Consider the following 19,167-nt stretch of genomic DNA (forward strand, 5'->3'; position numbering starts at 1 on the left):
ACTTTGGACTTTACCTTCCACATCTGCTCCAGATGTTTCTTCAGCACCTGGTTCTCCATTTTCTTGTGCTCTTTCTTCCCGATGTTGCTGTCCGGTAGGATTACAACATCTATGACAACTGCGGTCTTCTGTTCCTTGTCAACAATCACTACAATACTGCTTGGTTTGCCAGCAGCTTCTATGTGGAAGTGGAAGTCCCACATGACCTTACTCCTGTTGTTCTCAGCCACCTTTTGTGATTGAGGACTTGGGGACTTCTAGTCCATATGCAGCACAGATGTTCCTGTACACGATCACAGCCACTTGGTTGTGCCTCTACATCTATGCAGTTCCAGCTTGCTTCTTACATCCTATTACTATATGTTGGATAGTCTCTGGGGCACCTTTGCACACTGTTCAACTTTGTTCCCTTTGTAGACTCAACCCTCTATCTGATGCATAGAGCCTGTTCTTGTGCTGCTGTGTTAGAGACTCTGCGCTGTGCTTTAAGTCTGTGTTGTGCCAGAAAAATGATTTCAGGAATTTGCCCCAAAATGATTGTCTATATTTAAACTGTTTTAAATGACTTGTCAACCCACAATCTGTCAAACACATGACAAGCATGTCTCTTAAGAATGATATCAAGCCATTTTGAGCCGGAAATAAAACAGTCCTGTCACAAGGTAAGAAGCTGCAGTCGGTTTTTGGCAAAGTGACTTTTATGTATCCTATATTTATCTAGGTAAAGAGTGTCATTGACATCAAAAATGTCTTTTTCAAGAGCGATCTGGCCAAAAGTGCCATTTAAAAAAAAAAAAAAAAAAAAAAAAAAAGTGTCATAAAGATGCTTCCTGATGTCAAAGTCGTTTCCTCTATCTGCCGACAGTTTATCTATGTGTGTGTTTACTAAATGCCTTGCTCCAGCAGTGCCTGCTGTGTCATATTCCCAGGCTGGTGCAGTAAACACCAATACACGCTCCTGCTGTAATGCGCGCTCCCGAGAGCCACGAGGCCGCGCGTTTAACTTGCCGTAGCCATGGCTGCGGTAAGCACTCACCCTCCTTCACTGACCTGACGGGGTCAGACAGCAGCAGGCAGGTAATTGGCACCAGGATGATACCGGCGGACACGTAACTACTGGATGTTCTTTTGTCCGAGTTGTCTACATCCTGTTCTCGGCATGCTCGACAAACAGATCTGGAACTCACCTGCTGGATTAAAGCGTCAGGATGAACGAAGTCTTCCACTTCCAAAGTTGCTCCAGAGTGAGTACTCCTTCCTATTAGTGCATTTACCACTAAGTTATACAGTTGGACTGTAAGTAGAGTCTATACCCACAGCACACCGCGGTCACAGCACAGGTGGCAGAGTGGATTTGCAATCCGTGTCTTACTTTTCTCGTTTGCGTAATGTGCTTCAGTGTGATTGCACAAACACACTGCACTTCATAGAATCAGCAGTCTGTAGTAGCTGAAGCGGAGCAGTCAGTCGGTTGGAGGCCGCTTAAAATGTAGAAGCGGAGCAGAAGGGCTTATCATCATGTTTGGCTGCTGTTGGCCAATAGTTTGTTTTCGTGGTGGTGAGTGAGTCTCTGCGTTCAGGGGCTCGCCAGGGCGGGGTGGCTCCGATCCTCCACCGGAGAAAGACAATAGGCCGGCTGCATGAAGTAACCAGCATTTGATTAGACAGCAACGGAAGTTGCCCAACTTTGCCACAAAAATAAAAGGACTGGGTAATTCATTTTTGCGTTTCTAGCCCTCTGTTTACCTTGATCTGATGATCAAAATGTACACTCCACTACACGTAATATGTGCTGTGAAAGTTATTAAGTTCTACAGATGTTAATCACACAAGTTTCTTAGCAGCTCTATGCAGAACTTAATTAGATCAATTGCTTCTCTTTCTCGTAAACTCTCGTTTCTATGGTGGGGATTGGACAACATCTTTTTGCAAACCAAGTGTATCTGACTAAAGCTCTTTGAGAGACTCAAAAAAACCCAAAAAACCCCAACCTGGAACAGCCCTCCACCTTGATCTAAACTGCATAGAATATAGGCATGTAGACGTAGCTTTGCACAATTCACAGTTCAGATTAATTCATGTTTATCTTAGTCTGTCCCTTGAGAAAAAAGGAAGCACCCATTAGTACCTCGAAACTTTGGTCAGATGAGGATCTGCCATATAAACAGAAAATAAGGGAATGCATGATGGGCCTGCTTTAAGCTTTTGCCATTATTTGGAAGCAAAACAGCCAAATAATCTTTGGTCCCAGCTACTTTAATTTGTTTTTGCTAATAATAAATTAAACCTATTTATTTGGTCAGACAAATCAGATAATGATTCGACTACTTTTAAACTATTAAAACATTTCATGAACAAAAATGAATTATTTAGTTTATATCATGTTCAGATTTACGATAGAATTCCATTCACATGATATGTGATGGAAAACTAACAATAACTAACAGCCACTGTGTACGGTTATTAAGAGCAGAAAATGTTATTTTGCAAGTAAAATATTAGGTGCAAAAAATGTAATTGTAACAGTGTGGACACTGACATTTATTTTGAAATTAGGGACCGGAAGTCGCGGTGTTGCCATTGTTATTCGCGCGATTATGCTGGGCAGATCCTGCGAAGGAAAGCGAGCTGGCTGCCGAGCCTCATCTCAGGGAGTGATGTTCCAGATATTTACCTTTTCCGCTTTCCTGGATCAATATTAGCCACACCGCCGCCATGCCGTAGACACAGCGCCGGGGGTCTCGATGAAGCCTAACGGGGACTGCAGCAGGGAGGACGCGGGGCGGCTGTAACCGAGGGAAGAGGATGTACTGGGCTGCTGGTTTCGCCTCTTCCCGGCCGTGTGTTGTTGAACTGGGGCGGAATCACAGCCTGCCCATCGGGCTGTGCGGCTCCGAGCAGCAGCAGTCGTTGTATGGCTATATCATCGCCTTTCCTCTGCAGGATTACGGAGGCATCATGTCGGTTTTGGGCTCGGACTCCTGGTGGAAGAAGACCCTGTACATCACCGGGGGGGCCCTGCTGGCTGCTGCAGCCTACCTACTGCATGAGCTGCTCGCCATCAGGTAGGGACGCGCAACATTCCTGCGCTCTTTATCATCTTTATCACCACCAGGTTTCTGTTTGTTTGTTTAGTATTTCTTTTGCCTCCCGGGGCTCACGTTTTGATCGCACCCACCCCCGCTGACAGTGACTGATGAGTGACACCGCATAAAGCATTATGGATACAGGAGTGTGTACATGGGGATGTGGTTCCTCTGCAGCTCTCGCGGGAAGAGGCTCTTGCTGAGGTTGCCGTCCCTCGTTTTCTCCTTCAAAGGACACGACACTAGGTGGAGACTTAAAAAAATAATTAATAAGCGAGTCACGCGTCCGCTCGTGTGCCAGTTCCCGTGCAGAACACATCGGCACCTGAGCGTGTCTAAACGAAGCGCTCCTCGGACGCTGCGGAATCAGCCTGACCTTTGAGCTGAGACACAGCAGCTGTCCGCGTCATTTACAGTTGTTTTCTACAATGAAAGCTGGTGATCAGTATGCGGTCACTGTAAGAGAGATTAACACGGGACTATTGTCAGAGCACAGACCGCCTGGCTGTGAATGGACGGATTATTTATTTTTTTCGGCCAGACCAGTGCCAGGAAGTAAGAACATCCTGTTACAGTGGCCTGGTAGTTTCTGCTTTCACTCCCCCCCTCCTCGATCCACAAGCTGCGTGAACCGTGCATTTCGTGCAGAAACTCTGAATCACGTGCAGGCCGCTGAGGCTGGCCCCGCAGCCTGCCGGCGTCATCTGTCCGTGCCATGTGATGTATTGTTGGCAGAGCTGCTGCTACGACTAGTCAGCTTTTGTTCCCCTTTTCCCAGCTGAGAGATCTTTGAGAAGTTCTTTAAGTGGTTCCTCCGAGAGACGAAGCACCACAACGTGCATGGAAGAAGGACGGCATGCGTAGATCAGGCGTAATAATATGATGTCAGTTTCTCTGCAGATTTAGAATATTTTCAGCACCATGTAACTGTGGACAGCTACCAAGGAGACCTGCGAGGTTTCAGCACCACAGTCAGCTCAAGTTTATTTATTTAGCATCACAACCAACAACTCCTAGCCACCACTGTGACAATAGAGAGGAAGAGCTCCCTTTAGACAGGAAGGAATCTCCAGCAGAACAAAGCTTAGGAAAATCAAAAATATTTGCTGTGATCTCAGCCGCAAACAGGTCAAACCACAAGCTTATGGGAGAGACTAGACAAAAGTTAATGGCATGCACTAGATTTATTTAAAAAAACAAACAAACAAAAAAAACAAAAAACATGGGGAGTGAAAAAAGGTGAGTGTAGTAGAAATGTTTAGTGCATCATGGGAAGTCCCCACTGCAGCCTTAGCCTGCCTGCATAACTAAGCCCTAACTACAAACGTTATGAAAAAAATAAGAATTTGTCGTCATGCAAGCATGAATTTATATTTTCTGCAGAATGCGGTTTACTGAAAATAAGCAAGGCCTTCCCTGAGAGAAAATAAAAAGCTTGTTTGGATGGCAGCATACGTTGCCTCCAAGCACACAATGCACACAACCACAGATGCTGGCACTGAAATATGGACTGATAGTGGACTGAGGGATTGCTCTTTTCTTTATATTTTAGGATAGAGCATCCATGACAGTTTAATCTCATAAGTTGTGAAACACTCAACCAGCTGTGTGTTGTTGTTGTTGTTTTTTAAAACAATCTTTTGTTGACTTGGGGTTTTTGAAACATGTTGCTGATATTAAATTAGAAATGAACATATTATTTTTTAGAATATAATAAAATATAAACTCTGTACTATCCTGTAAAAACAGATTTGTATTTAGTTTTTGTTTAGATAACATCCAGCCTGGAATGGGGTCAAGTTGCCAGTTACATGGAATCAGTTTCTGATAATACGGTAATTAACTGTGATCAATTGTTACAGTGATAAATTGTTCACAGTCAAATATCTGTTGTTACAAATGAATTCATGTGACTGAGTGATTCGCTTGCTTTGAAGTAGGAGGTAGCATTGTCAAGCTAACTGTGTCCAGTATTGGATGGTTTTTATTTTGTTTTTTAACGATGTATTTATTGAGTTGTTTTATATTGCAAAAGTTCAGCTGATTTCATGTGAATTTGCTCCGCTAACCTTATCTAATGCTGGTGCTACATGATATGAGCTCTCTTATTGTAGTGTTTCCAGAGTATTTTAATTTATTTAATAAAATATAGATATTTGGTGTCCCTTTATTGATACAATAGTGCCATGCAAAATATTGCTTTATCATTTTTTTTCTGTCACTCTAAAAGTGGCCTGGGTAAAAAATTTTATTTTACTTATTTTTGTCTTAATGTACAGAAATATGTTTTTTTCCCCTCCGAATAATTAAAAAAATGACATCATGTTGTAATGTGATTGTAAAATAGGATAGAACTCAAAAGAAAACCATAATCTATAATATAATTTCCACAAACTTAACTCTAAAAAAGGATAGTTAAAAGTGGAGTAAGTGTTGTCAGACCGCTTTGCAGTTACATAAATTTATTCAAATATAGGGAGCAGTGGTCAGTGATAAAAGAGATGCTAAACGGAGCAGATGAGGTCTGTGTGTGTGTACCTGAGATGATGCCTGAAAGCTTCTTCAGGAACAGAAATAGATGGATGCCCAGATGAATGTGTAACGTGATTAGGAAAGCGGTGTAGTAAAATTAGATTAGATTTAGTCTTTCTCCCTGTGCTGATGTATTAGGTGTAGTTTTATTTCTCTGGTTGCAAAAAAGGTCTTAACTCTAATTGCCATATTAGATAGCATTGAGACACTCCTCAACTACAATTTTAGCACGGTAATAGCAGTGTAGGAATACCACCAACATCCTCCCTGCACAATTGCATTCTAGCTTATTATTATCTTAAGTGTCTTTAGACAGCAGGCCTACAGTACAGTGGGAGGAGAGATGACTCATTTAGTCAATATTCTGACTTATAACTGAACCTCTTAATACCCCTCAGCTAATACAGTGGAGCAGTATAAATACAACTTTGTGGATTTTAAGCCTTAGGTAGCTCAGCTGCTCCTTGTTTCACAGAACGATCTATCAAAGTGGAAATAAAATTTCTAGTCTTGACAATCACTTAAAGAGTTTTAATGGAGTATAATAACAGCTAGTGATGCCAGTATATCTCAAATCACTTGAAGTACAGACTCATTATGTAAAAGTTAGTGACCTCAGTGTGAATAAAGAAAGTGTTGTTTTTTTTGGTTCCTTTTAATACTTATTTTCATTTATTGTTAGTTTTATTTCTTGTATATGTTATTGTTTATTTTATTTATAGTTTTCCATGTTTTACTGTGATTTATATTATTTTTTCCTTTTTGTTTAATATGTTTGTTTAAATCTTGATGTTGTCTTTTAACAGGAAAGCACTTTGGTCAGCTGTGTTGTTTTTCTGAAGTGCTCTATAAATAAAGTTGGATTGGGATTCGTTGGAATTGTTTAACATAATAATAATTTTTTTTTTTTAAACTTGCAAAGAAAACAGAACTCGGCACGAATAGTGTGTCACCGTGCTAGAAAAAAACTGCAGGTGTGACCTACTCCTCACAGGGAGGTCGGCCAGAGCCTGAAGCTGAACTCAAAGTCCTGTTTTCTGTCCAGATGCTGAGTTACGTTTGGTTTTATCTCACTGGCCCCACTGCACCAATTGACCCTGAAAACAGGTGGAAAAACCGGTTGATTTCGGCTTCGCTGGGTTAAAATTAAACATTTTTAGGCAGTTTTTCCTCTTGATATCTATGCATAGTTGGAAAGGCTCGAGACACCAAAGCATACTTTCATCCACACAGAATAGATGAAAGTATGCTGTTAACGTTAACACTGGCACAAAATGTACAAAATGAGACAATGTTAGCGAGTTTAAGAATGGTCTTTAAAGAGGTATAACATTTAGAGTTACAACATTTATTCACTGAGTTTCCCCCATCTTTGGTTTCTATGTAGGAAGGAGCAGGAGTTGGACTCCAAAGACGCCATCATCCTCCATCAGTTTTCCAGGCCAAAGAATGGTGTGCCCAGCCTCTCGCCCTTCTGCCTCAAAATAGAGACGTATCTGCGGATGGCGGATCTGCCCTACCAGGTGATAACAGAGAGGGGAGGGGGGTGTTTCTGCCTCTGAAGAGTTTAAGTTGTTTTTCTCTTCAGCCATTAATAGCTACTTCTGTTGCACAGCCTTAATGCCTCTCTTCCATCAGCATCAACACTGGGCAGCACAAGCTAATGGCAGCTTAGAAATGGGGTCCCATTTGTCAACAGCTTGCATATAAGGACAAAAACAATGAAAGCTGTTGTGGCTGTTGGACGTGACAGAGTTGAAGATCTTAAGATTTTAGTTGTTAATGACCATCTTGGTTGCAAAAAATGGATGCAATGAGGAAGACTGGGTCTGACTTTGAAACCACATGCTTATTATGGATGATGACTTGTGATTTACAGCTTGTTAGTCAATGATTGTGTAGTTTCATGCCACAAATAAGTCTCCATTTTCACATAGGTCTACAGTCTCTTTGTTTTGTTAATAAAATGTACACACAGCCCAGGAAATTCATGTGCAAAGTTGTTTCCCTTTGCAGAACTACTTTGATGGGAGGCTATCTCCGCAAGGTAAGATGCCCTGGATCGAGTACAACCACGAACAGGTGTCGGGGTCAGAGTTTATAGTGGACTTCCTGGAGGAGAAGCTGGGTGTGAACCTCAACAAGAACCTCACCCCGCAGGAGATAGCTGTGTCCCGCGCTGTCACCAAAATGGTTGAGGAACACCTCTACTGGTAAGTAAGTCGTATAGGTATACAGTGCTGTAGCTGTGCCTTTGAAAGGCTTTTAAGAGCTAAGACTTCAGGCACTTTAAATGGAAAAGCCACTTTCAGATCATTTTAAAGACAGAAAGCAGTTCTCTGTTTCTACAGTTTGATTTAATTATTGCACTTGAGGGGTGAAATTATGTGGTGCTGAGTTGATTATGTAATTTTGTTTGTATGCATTCATATTTAAATGCACACTTTAATGTGCTCAGTGCTAAACCATATGAGGAACCACCTACACTGATCCTCCCGGGAAAAAAAGGTCCAATTTATTTTAGCAGCAAGAAAAAAAAAAAAGACACACTGCAGATTTATTCTAAAAACAAAAAAGTAAGATTATTTGTGCATTGTTTGTGCAGCTTTTCAGCCCAGGCTGTGATATCTGCCATCCTTCGCAGCAGTGAGTCACTCCAGGATCACTGGGGGAGAGACATGCTGCTAGGAAATCGTTTTTCCACACTCCATCTACACCGAGAGGAGTGTTTTCCATTACCTAAAAGCTCCATCTCTCTTTCTCTATCCATCCCCCTCACAAAGGCGCACACGCATACACACACTAACTCTGTTTGATCCATGTGGTATGGCCTATTGCTCTCTATATAATAATTTTAGAACACAATTTGAACTACTCATTGGTTTTAGTTCACTTATAAAAAAGGAACAAAGGATGGAACAATTTGCTGGCTTTGTGTTATAAACTGAATCTGCTCCATTTCTCGAAAAGCAGCAGAGGTCATTCATGTAATCCACATTCACACTCCCTCCCGTCTTGTCTCCTTGTGTCACCTCCCTGCTCCTCTTCCTCTGCTTCTCCATGCACCCTGCACCAGGTTTGGACCCACATATAGACCTATTGAGTGAATTATTTATTTCAGGGAAGGGCAGCATGACTGCGTGCTGCTCTTTGTGTACTGAGACACAGCCTAGAGACAGATTTGGTTAGATCATGCACACAGAGAGTTGCCTTCCTGATTCATAGTGGCATGGTTATAGAGCAGAAAATGTTCTCAAAGCTGGTTATACTATTATATACTCATTTATTTTGCTGTGCTTTTTTAAAATACAAATCTGTTAATAACGCTGTAATACCAGAAAAGGATCACTCAACTATACTTTAAAGTAGACATACATAGACCACTAGTGTTAGCAGCTGTGATCCAGTGAATGTCAAAGAGGAATTTCAAGAGTAAAACTGGGCATAAATACAACTTTAAATTGAGATTAACCTTATGCTGGATATTTAAATGTCCAACTGTTTGCAAACACAGCAGGTATAACCGTGGATTAAAGGGGGATTCAGCAGGAGGAGGAACTCTAAGATGGGCTGTAACACATCTATGGTGAAAAGAATGAGTTAGAAATAAGTCACGCAGTAAAATGATTTGTTTCGTGAGCTCCATTGGACTTTTCTTTGTGTGCAGGCTGTGATTGGCTGACTTGGGCTGCTGCTCTGATATTCACTGCTCTTTGTGGATTTAGCCAGCAAAGTTCACTAAAATACTGTATAAGTAGATGTTTCATAAGCTTTGTGGCTAAATGGCCCCAACTCCTAGACACTATAAAGCTAGTATAAAAGCCATAGTTCACAGAGTGAATTTAATCGGCATCATTACCTTAAATATACCAAAATGATCCCTGCCACCCTCAGTGTAACCAGTCTGATGTACTGTTTAGCCTGCACTAAACCGCCAGGTATTCCCATGCAACCCTTGAATAACACTCAGTTTGTTTGACAAGAGGTTTCAAAAAATGTAATTTAGTACAGCATCAGACATGTATCTGATTATAAAACTCTAAAATGAATGAGGACATTACATGTAAGATTTAAATTTCCTGTATGGAAAATTTCTTGTATTGAGCAGCCAGAACTTTTGAAAACAGTCATCCTTCATCCATCCATCTTCCTCTCTTTCTTGCATCCTTCTCCATCTGTCAGGATCACACATTAGCATTTTTTTCTCTCCCTGGGAAATACTGCAACTGCAGCTTTATCTTGAAAATGCAGTTTGTGGCGAACTGCACAGAAACATTTGCAAAGGTTGCATTTGAAATTACCTGGGGATTAAAAAACATTACTCTATTTATGCTTGCTCCTCTTCTGATTTGTTTGTTTGTTTGTTTGTTTGTTTAAAGAATACAGACACTTTGGACATCAGATAATATAACAGGAAGTAGCATTTGGCCAATGGATAGTCCCCACTCTGAAAATTAATATAACCCAGATTCTTTAATTCAGTTTCTATTGAGCAACCAGTCACATACAGCAGAAAAATGACAGAGGCCAGGCACTGGCCTTTAGATGAACTGAGGGGTAAAAGCTCTAACCCATGTAGGTAGAAACATGTAGGTCTCCCCTGCACTTGTACTATTATCAACAAACAGCTTGGCTGTCATAGAGTTCTGTTGTTGAGCCAAAAGAAAAAAAAGCACCAAGCCCAACTTCTTCACTTCTTCAGACTTCTTCAGATCATAAACAGATGGGTTTCCCCAAAAAAGTCCTACAGTGTGAAAAGTCCAAGTGTGTAAGAATGTAACTTCTTAATCGTAGTATCTGGATACACAGACAACTTATGCAGAACAGAAGCAACAAATGTATGAAATACCAGAGTTGCTGTTTTCATTGTCTTTGTTCTATGGAGTGAATTCATGTGAAACATTTGTCCTTTAGTGGTTTCACAAAGGATTTTGAGGGTTTGAGTTGGGCTTGTTTGCTTGTAAATAAACAGGATTTGTTGGACCACAGTGTGAGAAAAATCTCAATATAGAGATACACTATATGCTGCCATTTCTGCAGCATTGCTTTCTTTTCATGAGTAACTGTAAGTTGCCGGTGCTTTGCAGCAGTAGGTGTCTATATTTTATCATGAGCGGCAGGAACGGATTCCAGGCATTTCTTCCAACCCTCAGGCCGACAGTTTGAAGGGCTGAATATACGATGTTGTGTTCTGGCAGCAAGTGAATGGGTGGAGCACTTTTATTGATTAAGTTGAGGCTAATTGCCATTAGACATAAAGCTTTACGATGCGGTGGCTGGACCTTTCATTAAACACTTTTATTGGAATCCCACTCTAATTCACTTTGACTCAGCATCATAGAGTAAAATATTACTGTTGGTCCTTTGTAAAATTCTGGTTTGCCACCATATACAGCACTAGACTGCAGAGATGAATAAACATGGCTCTTCTTTCTTGTATTAGTGTAGTTTTTGGTTTTACTTGAAACTGATCTAATGATTTATAGATCTTTAATACAACACAACATGACAATGTTTCTGCAAAGCAGGGGTGAAAATGCCAAAGTGAACACAGACACGCAGTCACTGAACTAACTAAATAAGATTAAAGCATTAAGGCATTAAAGCTGTTTTTCCTTGTTTTTGCTTTATTTATCTCCTTTAAAAACAGCAGTATGAACAAAAACATGCTTTTGGAGAACTGTTATATCCCTAACCTTTTGTATGTGATAATTTTATGTTTAAATATGTGTGCTAATATTGATGGTGTTATACCTTCTAGCATGTTCTTGGTACATGGATTGCATGCTGAGTGGGAGAAGGTTTTTTGGCTGTGTAGAAATCATTTTGTATGTTCAACTATAAATGATACAAATGAACTGATGGCTCAAAGACTCAGTTTCAAATGCAGTTTGTTCCTTTTTGAAAAGACCACGATGATTTTAGACCAACATTTGGAATACTTTTTGATCTTGAGTTAAGTAAGTACAGGAAGAGTGTAAGAAACTGACAGACTGTAGGTGTAGCTGAGGCTCACTTTTGATTTAGAGGAGTAGCTTTTTGCCAGTCAGTGTAATCGTAACACAGTGTTGTCTACATTGTGTTTTCCTTCAGGACAATAGCCTACTGCCAGTGGGTGGATAACCTGGAGGAAACACAGAAGCTGCTGGCGATGAGTGGGCCTCTGAGTGACACGCTGAAATGGATGCTGAGCCACCTGAATGGTGGCATGGTGCGGCGGGAGATGTACGGCCACGGCATCGGACGCTTCTCCAAGGAGGAGGTCTACACACTAATGGAGAAGGACATGAGGACACTGGCCACTCTACTGGGTACGGACGCCTGTTCAGTAGAACTAAGACTAACCTCATCAGGACTGTGGTTATAGAGCGATACGCTAATGCTGTTATGCAAGCTGATAATGGAGCTAGTGTTATTTCTTTTTTCCATTGGCTGTAATGAAAATACATGAATTTGTTACTGTGAGCTGATATTTCTCAAAATATTCACAAGCTCCTCTTAATTGGTTTATATTTATCGGAACAAAATGTCATTTATCTGCATTTTACATTTACATTACAGACAGTAATAAATGAAAACAGAGAGAGTTCTGGATGTTAGCTGGAGGGATGCAGTATAAGTGTGTTTAGAATAGTGCTTTGCATCGATCTGCTTGTGTCATTACAGCGAACAACAGCTTGTATAAAATGGAAAAGTCATTCCCGAGTGAAAACATTGGTACACTCCACAACCATCTGGCTTCTGTCTTTTAATGTTTGTTACACACAAGTACCAGAAGTGTTCATCTAAAATCTGGCATTTTAACCAGAAGAGCTGATTTCCCAACTTCAAAATGAAATTAGTTTACTTTGAAGTTTGCTCTCTGAAGGGCAAGAAAAGCACACAAATACTTAGCAACCTTTCATTAACCTGCCTTCCTGTAGTGTTTTGGTTTCCCTCTGCATTACTGGAAGTGTTTACAGGTTACATTAAAAACATCTCTAATGGCATTGATGATGATGTGTATAAGAGCAGGGATTCCCAACCAGGAGAGATGTCAGCAGCTGCCTGGGGTACTCAAAGATCACAGAGTATTTCCACTTATTTGAAAAATGTATGAATAAATTGAACAAATTTAAAAACAAAAGTAAAAAGAAGTTCATTTCAGTTTTATTTATATAGCACTAAATGACAAGTTTCAAGGCGTTTTATATTAAAGTAAAGACCCAACGATAATAAAGAGAAAACCCCAACAATCAGACAACCCCTTATGAGCAAGCACTTGGCAGAGTTGGGGGGGGAAAAAAACATCCAGCAGAACCAGGACAAGTTGGGGGTGAGGGGAGGGAGACAAGACAAAAGACACACTGTGGAAGACAGGCAGAGATGAATAATAACCGATGAAGAGAAGGCAGTATGGGAGAAATATGCTCTGTCTTTCTAGTCAGTGTTAGCACTCTCTCTGCAGCAGTTCAAAATGTGCTCGGTGAAATGTGTTTAGGTGGGAAAAAAAGTATCCAAAAACAACCGTGAACTAAGATTTAGTGCTAGTGATAGATCATTTTGTATTGTAATCTTAAAATAAAGCCCTTCACACACCTGATGCATCAAATTTGTACTGATATTTCATACATTAAGATGGATATTGAAATGGTAAAATAATACTATTTTACCTCAGGCACACAGCTAGACACTGCTCTGGCTCTTTGAGATGATTTCTGTCTCCTCAGATGTGATACTGACTCTGCTAACAAGAGCTTAAACTGCCCCACTGACATCCTATATGTATAAACATTACATGACCAGCTCATATCCCAAGAATTCGGAATATAACATTTTTTTCCCCAGCACACTCAGTGTGCAAAGGTCTTAATGATAAACATCTCAAAAAGTGAGCTAAAGGTAGTTCATGAAGTCAGTTAGTGCATCAAAAAAGCTCAAAGTAAAGCGAAAGCTGTTGGTTTACAAACACCTTCTGCCAGTACAAGTGGAATGAAAATCATCTGTAGCAAGAAACCTTTCAACAACACAGATGGAATGAGTTGCAGAGTTGAAAAAGGAGTACTTTAATTTGGTTTTTGATATCTATTATGTGTCTGCGTGTGTGTGTTTGGTTACTTTGTTTCTGTTATTGATTTGCAGCAGGTAAATCATCACTGTAAAAACTGATTTGTTTTAAAGTCTTCTCAGCTCTGCATTAACATGCCACAGCAGATGACTAACAGCCAACATGCCAGTACTGGTGAACAGGGACGGTATCAGCTGGCCAACTTGTTGCTTCATCGCTGCTTGTTAATGTTACTAATAGTTTTAATTTAACCATCTTTAGCTGCACAGTGCTGTGGAAGTTCTCGTATATTCCCTTTATCGTTGATTGAAATTGCTGTTTGTTTTCTGTCTTGCAGGAGATAAGAAATACTTCATGGGGTCTAAGATGTCAACATTAGATGCTACAGTGTTTGGGCATCTAGCTCAAGCCATGTGGACTTTACCTGGAACACGACCAGAGCAACTTATCAAAGGTCAGAGGATCTATTCAGTAATTGCAAATCAACACATACATGCTGTATTTTATCACAAGTTTTTGTATATTACCTTGTCCTTGCAATATTTAAGCATACTTGTGAGACGTTTTCACTGGTGCATTTTTATGTGTAGTCCACTAGATGGCAGTGCTGTTCTGCTGCAGTGCAGTGCTGCTTACACAAGCTCAGAGAGCAGCTTTAAAGTCTCACACAGGGAACACTGAAGTCTTTTTATCTTTTCAGAGAACAGCATCAGAGCTTGATTCTGTGTTTTAATCCATAATTTGTGATCAAGGTGATTGTGGGAAGAAAACCGGACACAAAAAAAGACTAACAAAGGCAGTAAGCACCTGTGATACCACCTGCTGGTTTCTTCTCTGTCTTCAAAAAGATTTACATGTCTCCACAGGAGAGCTGATCAACTTGGCCATGTTCTGCGAGCGGATGCGGAGGAGGTTCTGGCCCGAGTGGTTTGTTGAGGTGGAGGATTTTTACTACGACGGAGACAGCGAGAGCAGCAGCGGGGGCACCCCCACGGGCCTGCTGGACTTCGGCCTCTTCTCCAGGACTGACACGCTGGACGACAGCGATGGCAGCAGCCACTCAGCCGGACACACACACACACATTCCCCCGACTCTGACCGCTCGCTATTTGATTCGGACGTGGGCACAGGGTCTGACAATGATGCTCAGTTTAAAGAGGAGTCAATGCCAGACCTGGAAGTTTGACCTAGGCAGACTGAGACTGACCGAAGGCTGGAACAGTCGGTGCTTCAGGCTGCTGTGTGGTTTTGCTTAAATAAATCTGGCTGGAACGATGTGTCCAAGCAGCAGCTCGCACACAGCTGAAAGAACTATTCCAGCTCCTCCACCTGTAATGCCCAGCATGTTACAACTTCCCAATGGGCAGACTGGGCGTTTGTATGCAGACGATGCAAAATAAACCTTACAAAACATGCAACTGTACAGTCAGTTCCCTCCCGTAACGTCAGAACTGTCCCTGTGACAGTTCCTCTTTGCCTTATTTGTCTCATCCTAAGATGCAGAAGCTAGCGCGAAAGGTTAACACACAAAGGAACCATCTCATGAAGAGCGCGTTGGCAACAGAGGAGTGCTACAGACATGACAGGTGGCACTTCACTTGCTATGAAATGATGCAACTAATCACCACTCTGCCGTGTGTCATAACGCACAAAACCACTGAAACAGGTGGAGATTGAAAAAGGAACAGCTGCCATGTCTCTGCTGTTAGCCATCCGTGTGCTGAGGAGTAAACACAGATGACATTGAGCATCAGTCCATGCATTAAGTTGACCCTAAAGTCATTTTCCTCATGCTCCCTCATGCTTCTGTATGTGGTGAAAAAAGTAATTCAAACATTTTGTCTAAAAGCCCAGATACACTTACTGTATAGGCCTGTTGAACAGAAATCAGGAGGTAAGGTTCGTGCCTGTTTCTTCTGCAAGCTTCATCCTATTTTCTGCCTAGTAAGTAATTATCTGCCTGCACTTTGTTATTGTTGAACTTGGAGAGTTGGGTTTTTTTTTTGTTGTTGTTGTTGTTGTCGGGTTTTTGTTTTTTGTTTTTTGTAGTTTCTTCCAAACTTCTTGTGGTCTTATCGAAGAGCTGCAGTGCTTGTATTTGACCACTAGATGGAGTCAGCAGTCCGCCTGTTGCCTTCTACATCAAGGTCACTCCAGCCTAAGGACGTGCAGTACATTTAACACAAGAAATTTCCACTTCTTTGCTAAATCTCCCATTCATACATACGTTTGTGTGTGAGTGAGTGAGTGAGTGAGTGAGTGAGAGAAAAAATACTACAACTTAGCGCAGCAACAACTCACCCTCAGCGCTCAGAACATTGAGACAAATGGGTGAAACTCCTTTGCGACATTTTTTTGTTATGATATAATTTATTATCAGTGCCACTTGATATTATTCTTTCTACAATAATTTATTTTTTTGTTAAATATATACATATATTTAATGTTATTTCTTTTTCTTATTGCTCTCAAAGAGAGATCTTAATTTGCACTAGTGGAAATTTAATTTTCACCTCATTTCAGTCGGAGGAGTCAGCTGTGAAGGCACAGAATGGAGACTGAATGACGCTGATAAAGATCAAGCTGCAGTGGACTGTGCTGCTCATGTCGGCTGCGCATATGCGAATGTTACCGGGTGTGAATGTCATCAGTGAAGCAGCTGATAAAGTGTTTGCAGACCGGACTGAGTCAGAATACCAAATGAAAAGGAAGCGACTATAGCTTGGTGGAAAATCTTGATTAAAATGTGGACCAAAGTGTCTGGGCCGGGGGGAGCGTTCGTTTTTTGTCTGTCACGTTAAGCTCGCTGGAAGTGCTCGTAATGAAAATGTGATGGCTTTAAAAACTGACTATGGTACATAAAAAGTAAGTGTGACTTGCATTAAAGGGTCTACAAACCCTGATTATAAACTTTTTTTTTTCTCCTCACGAGTGACACTAAACCGTGCAGATAGTTTTATTTTGAATTCTCCAGGCTCGGAGATGCCTCTTTTCTTATTTCGCTCCACGAGATTAATGGAGTTTCATTTTAATTCCTGGAAAAATTAAAAAAAAATCTTCATTCAGTTTGCTGGATAGATGGTCAGAGTTGCCAGATTCATTAGTTTTTATGTCTCAAAAAGAGGAATAAATAAAAAGTAAATGAACAAAACATGAGATATGAGATGGTTAACTTAAACACTTAATAGCCTAGAATCTTACAGTGCAAACAGGTTTCATAGGTTATATTCACGTGCTGGCAAAAAAGGCCCAAATCAGATTCCTTTGCTTAAATACCACTCGTGTTTCTTCACAAAAGCACAAATCACAGAAATCTGCTTTCTTTTTTTTCAATTCTTTCATATGGAGCCCTGAAATACAGAGTTTTTTATTCAGTGAAAATCAGAATCCAACCACTCCGGACTCCAACACTGTCTCCACGCCTCTTTATATGAAGCTAGGAGTTACTGTACCACAAAAAGCCACGATCTTTCTCTTCGTCCTCTCTGATTAGCCGGCTACTTCTGCACATCAACTTCAAAGTGAAACGGTAAACGCATTTTTTCGGCCTCTTGTCGCTTCTGTGTAAAAGTGCGATGCACGGGACGCTGTTACACATGTGTCTCGCTGTTTTTCTGATATTGGCTAAGAGAGGAAAGCAAAAAAAAAAGTGCCAAACAAACTCATCGGAGGATTAAACCAGAATTTCTGCATAGGGCCTTGGAGTGTGAACCCAGCCTTAAGATGTCTGTCACAAAAATCAATTGACTTGTAAATCATTCAAATTAATCTTCTTTTAATGTTAAATACTAAAGCTAATAAGATGACCTTTGATTTCTGCATGTTTTCGAAACATTTTTGAACATACTTTACCTGTCACCAAAAAATTGAGTCTTTTTTTTTTTTTTTTTCTTTGAGCAACTATCAGAGGTTTCTGCAGAATTATTTAAAGCTGTTGGTAACTTCTTCTTTTTTTCAGAAAAGGATCCTTTTTTTTTTTTTTTTTTTAATGCAAACAGAGTCGTGTTGCATTTTTCCCTCAGATCTACAAAGAGGCACAGCACTTCTCCAGTGATTGTTTTGGTTGCGCAGGCTGCAACTTAACTGCTTTTTGTTAAGTCTCACTGCTCTCATTAGTGTCATTCTCAGAAGCAGCTGGCAGCTTTTTAGCTCTAGACAAACTGCTTAGCACCATATGACACTAATAATGACGGCAACTTGCTGGTGATCATAATTGAGCTTATTTAGCAAGTAAAGAGCTAAAATTTCCTTCAGAAGCTGGAGACCAAACCACTGATAAATTTGAGTGAGTACTGTAGTTAAATCAGACAGCCAGGAATGCCAATTGAACAACAATGCTCTAAATCTCTCTAATGAGCAAGTGTATAGAGATATATATAATATACTGTTAGCTTACTGGATTAATATTAAACATGTCCACCTTTCTAATAATGAGTTTATGTTGGTAATCTCTGTGAGCCAAAAGCTCAGGGTTCAGACTGCTTTTAATGCTCCGTTTTAGACATTTTTTCCACTCTTGGCTCTCACTGCGATCAATGAGGGGTTATCCCTAATAGCTTTGGCAGTGGGAACAGAAGCCGACCCACCAGCTGTTCAAACCTGTTGTTTGTGAGAGGCACCCAATCAGAAGAAATTTGTTTTTAATGTATGAGAAGTAAAAGAGCTTGTTTCAGACAGAGGCCGGACTGACGGAGGCACTGTAGAAGATACATAAGGTTTATTTTTAAAACTATGAAGTGGAAGTGAGAGCGGCAGTTCACTTTAAATAAGGAAAAAAATCCATCCATTTCCATCCTTATGAAGTAAAGGTGGATATCTCAAAACCTGGCCAGGGAAAACCAAAACTGTCTGCATGTCTATGTATCATCTGAGGAGATGACTTTTATGTTTTGTTTTTTATTGTTTTGGGGAACAATCCTGGGTAGCTGCCCAAAGGCCAGAGATGAACTGAGACTCAGGTTGTAGAAACAACCTTCTTCAATCATGTCGTCCTGTGGTTTGCATTCCGACCTGATCCGCACCAGTCTTGGTTGTGTGCTTCTCAGTCGCCTCATCCAGTCTGGGCATGATATTACAGTACAGTTGGACTGCATTAATCAAGCCATATTAAAACTAGATGTCTTGTTATTGGAACCACGTCATAGCGTTTGCTGCTGGTGTAATGTAAATATTGTATGTGTGACAAAGTGTATCATACTGTATGTAGAGCTGACTGACTGATCAAACTACCTGTGGCAGTCGTACAAACTGGAGTGACTGGATGATTTCAATAAAGACTAGCTGTGACAATTTTAACCACACCCTGGTTTCGTGTTCACTCTGCTTCCTTGTGCATCTCAGCTTAACGGAAAGGGGCCGAAGTCATGACGCAGCTTTATTGACACGCACACTGTGCGTTAATGTGCGAGGCTGTCGTATCCCTAACTGCATATCGTGCATGTGGTGGTGTGTTTTCAATCATGCTAAACCAGCCACAATCACTCATGTGCAGAGGGGGGCTGA

At 40.8% G+C, this 19,167-nt stretch overlaps 1 protein-coding gene across 2 annotated transcripts; it reads left to right on the forward strand.

Annotated features, from left to right (window-relative positions):
• Positions 1-755: 755 nt before the first annotated feature.
• On the forward strand, positions 756-18,965 carry faxcb (failed axon connections homolog, metaxin like GST domain containing b). Of its 2 annotated transcripts, XM_040013336.1 has the most exons (7): positions 756-1,244; positions 2,944-3,065; positions 7,006-7,141; positions 7,635-7,831; positions 11,712-11,929; positions 14,003-14,119; positions 14,532-18,965. In XM_040013336.1, exons 1-7 carry the CDS (start codon positions 1,209-1,211, stop codon positions 14,849-14,851), a joined length of 1,146 nt encoding a protein of 381 aa, XP_039869270.1. In that variant the 5' UTR covers positions 756-1,208; the 3' UTR covers positions 14,852-18,965. The 2 variants fall into 2 exon arrangements, with proteins under 2 accessions (XP_039869270.1, XP_039869269.1); XM_040013335.1 differs by lacking the exon at positions 756-1,244 and having other exon boundaries at positions 2,404-3,065.
• The last annotated feature ends 202 nt before the right edge of the window (positions 18,966-19,167 follow it).

This window comes from Simochromis diagramma, unplaced genomic scaffold, assembly GCF_900408965.1.
Source record: "Simochromis diagramma unplaced genomic scaffold, fSimDia1.1 OVJJ01000618.1, whole genome shotgun sequence".
In the NCBI taxonomy this organism is placed as follows: Eukaryota; Metazoa; Chordata; class Actinopteri; order Cichliformes; family Cichlidae; genus Simochromis; species Simochromis diagramma.

What these genes read in the sequence shown, in the direction of transcription:
- faxcb (XM_040013335.1), top strand. Translation starts at nt 2,806, where the DNA reads ATGTACTGGGCTGCTGGTTTCGCCTCTTCCCGGCCGTGTGTTGTTGAA. An exon ending in CATGAGCTGCTCGCCATCAG is followed by an intron (nt 3,066 to 7,005) that starts GTAGGGACGCGC and finishes GTTTCTATGTAG; the next exon opens with GAAGGAGCAGGAGTTGGACT. An exon ending in ACCAGAGCAACTTATCAAAG is followed by an intron (nt 14,120 to 14,531) that starts GTCAGAGGATCT and finishes ATGTCTCCACAG; the next exon opens with GAGAGCTGATCAACTTGGCC.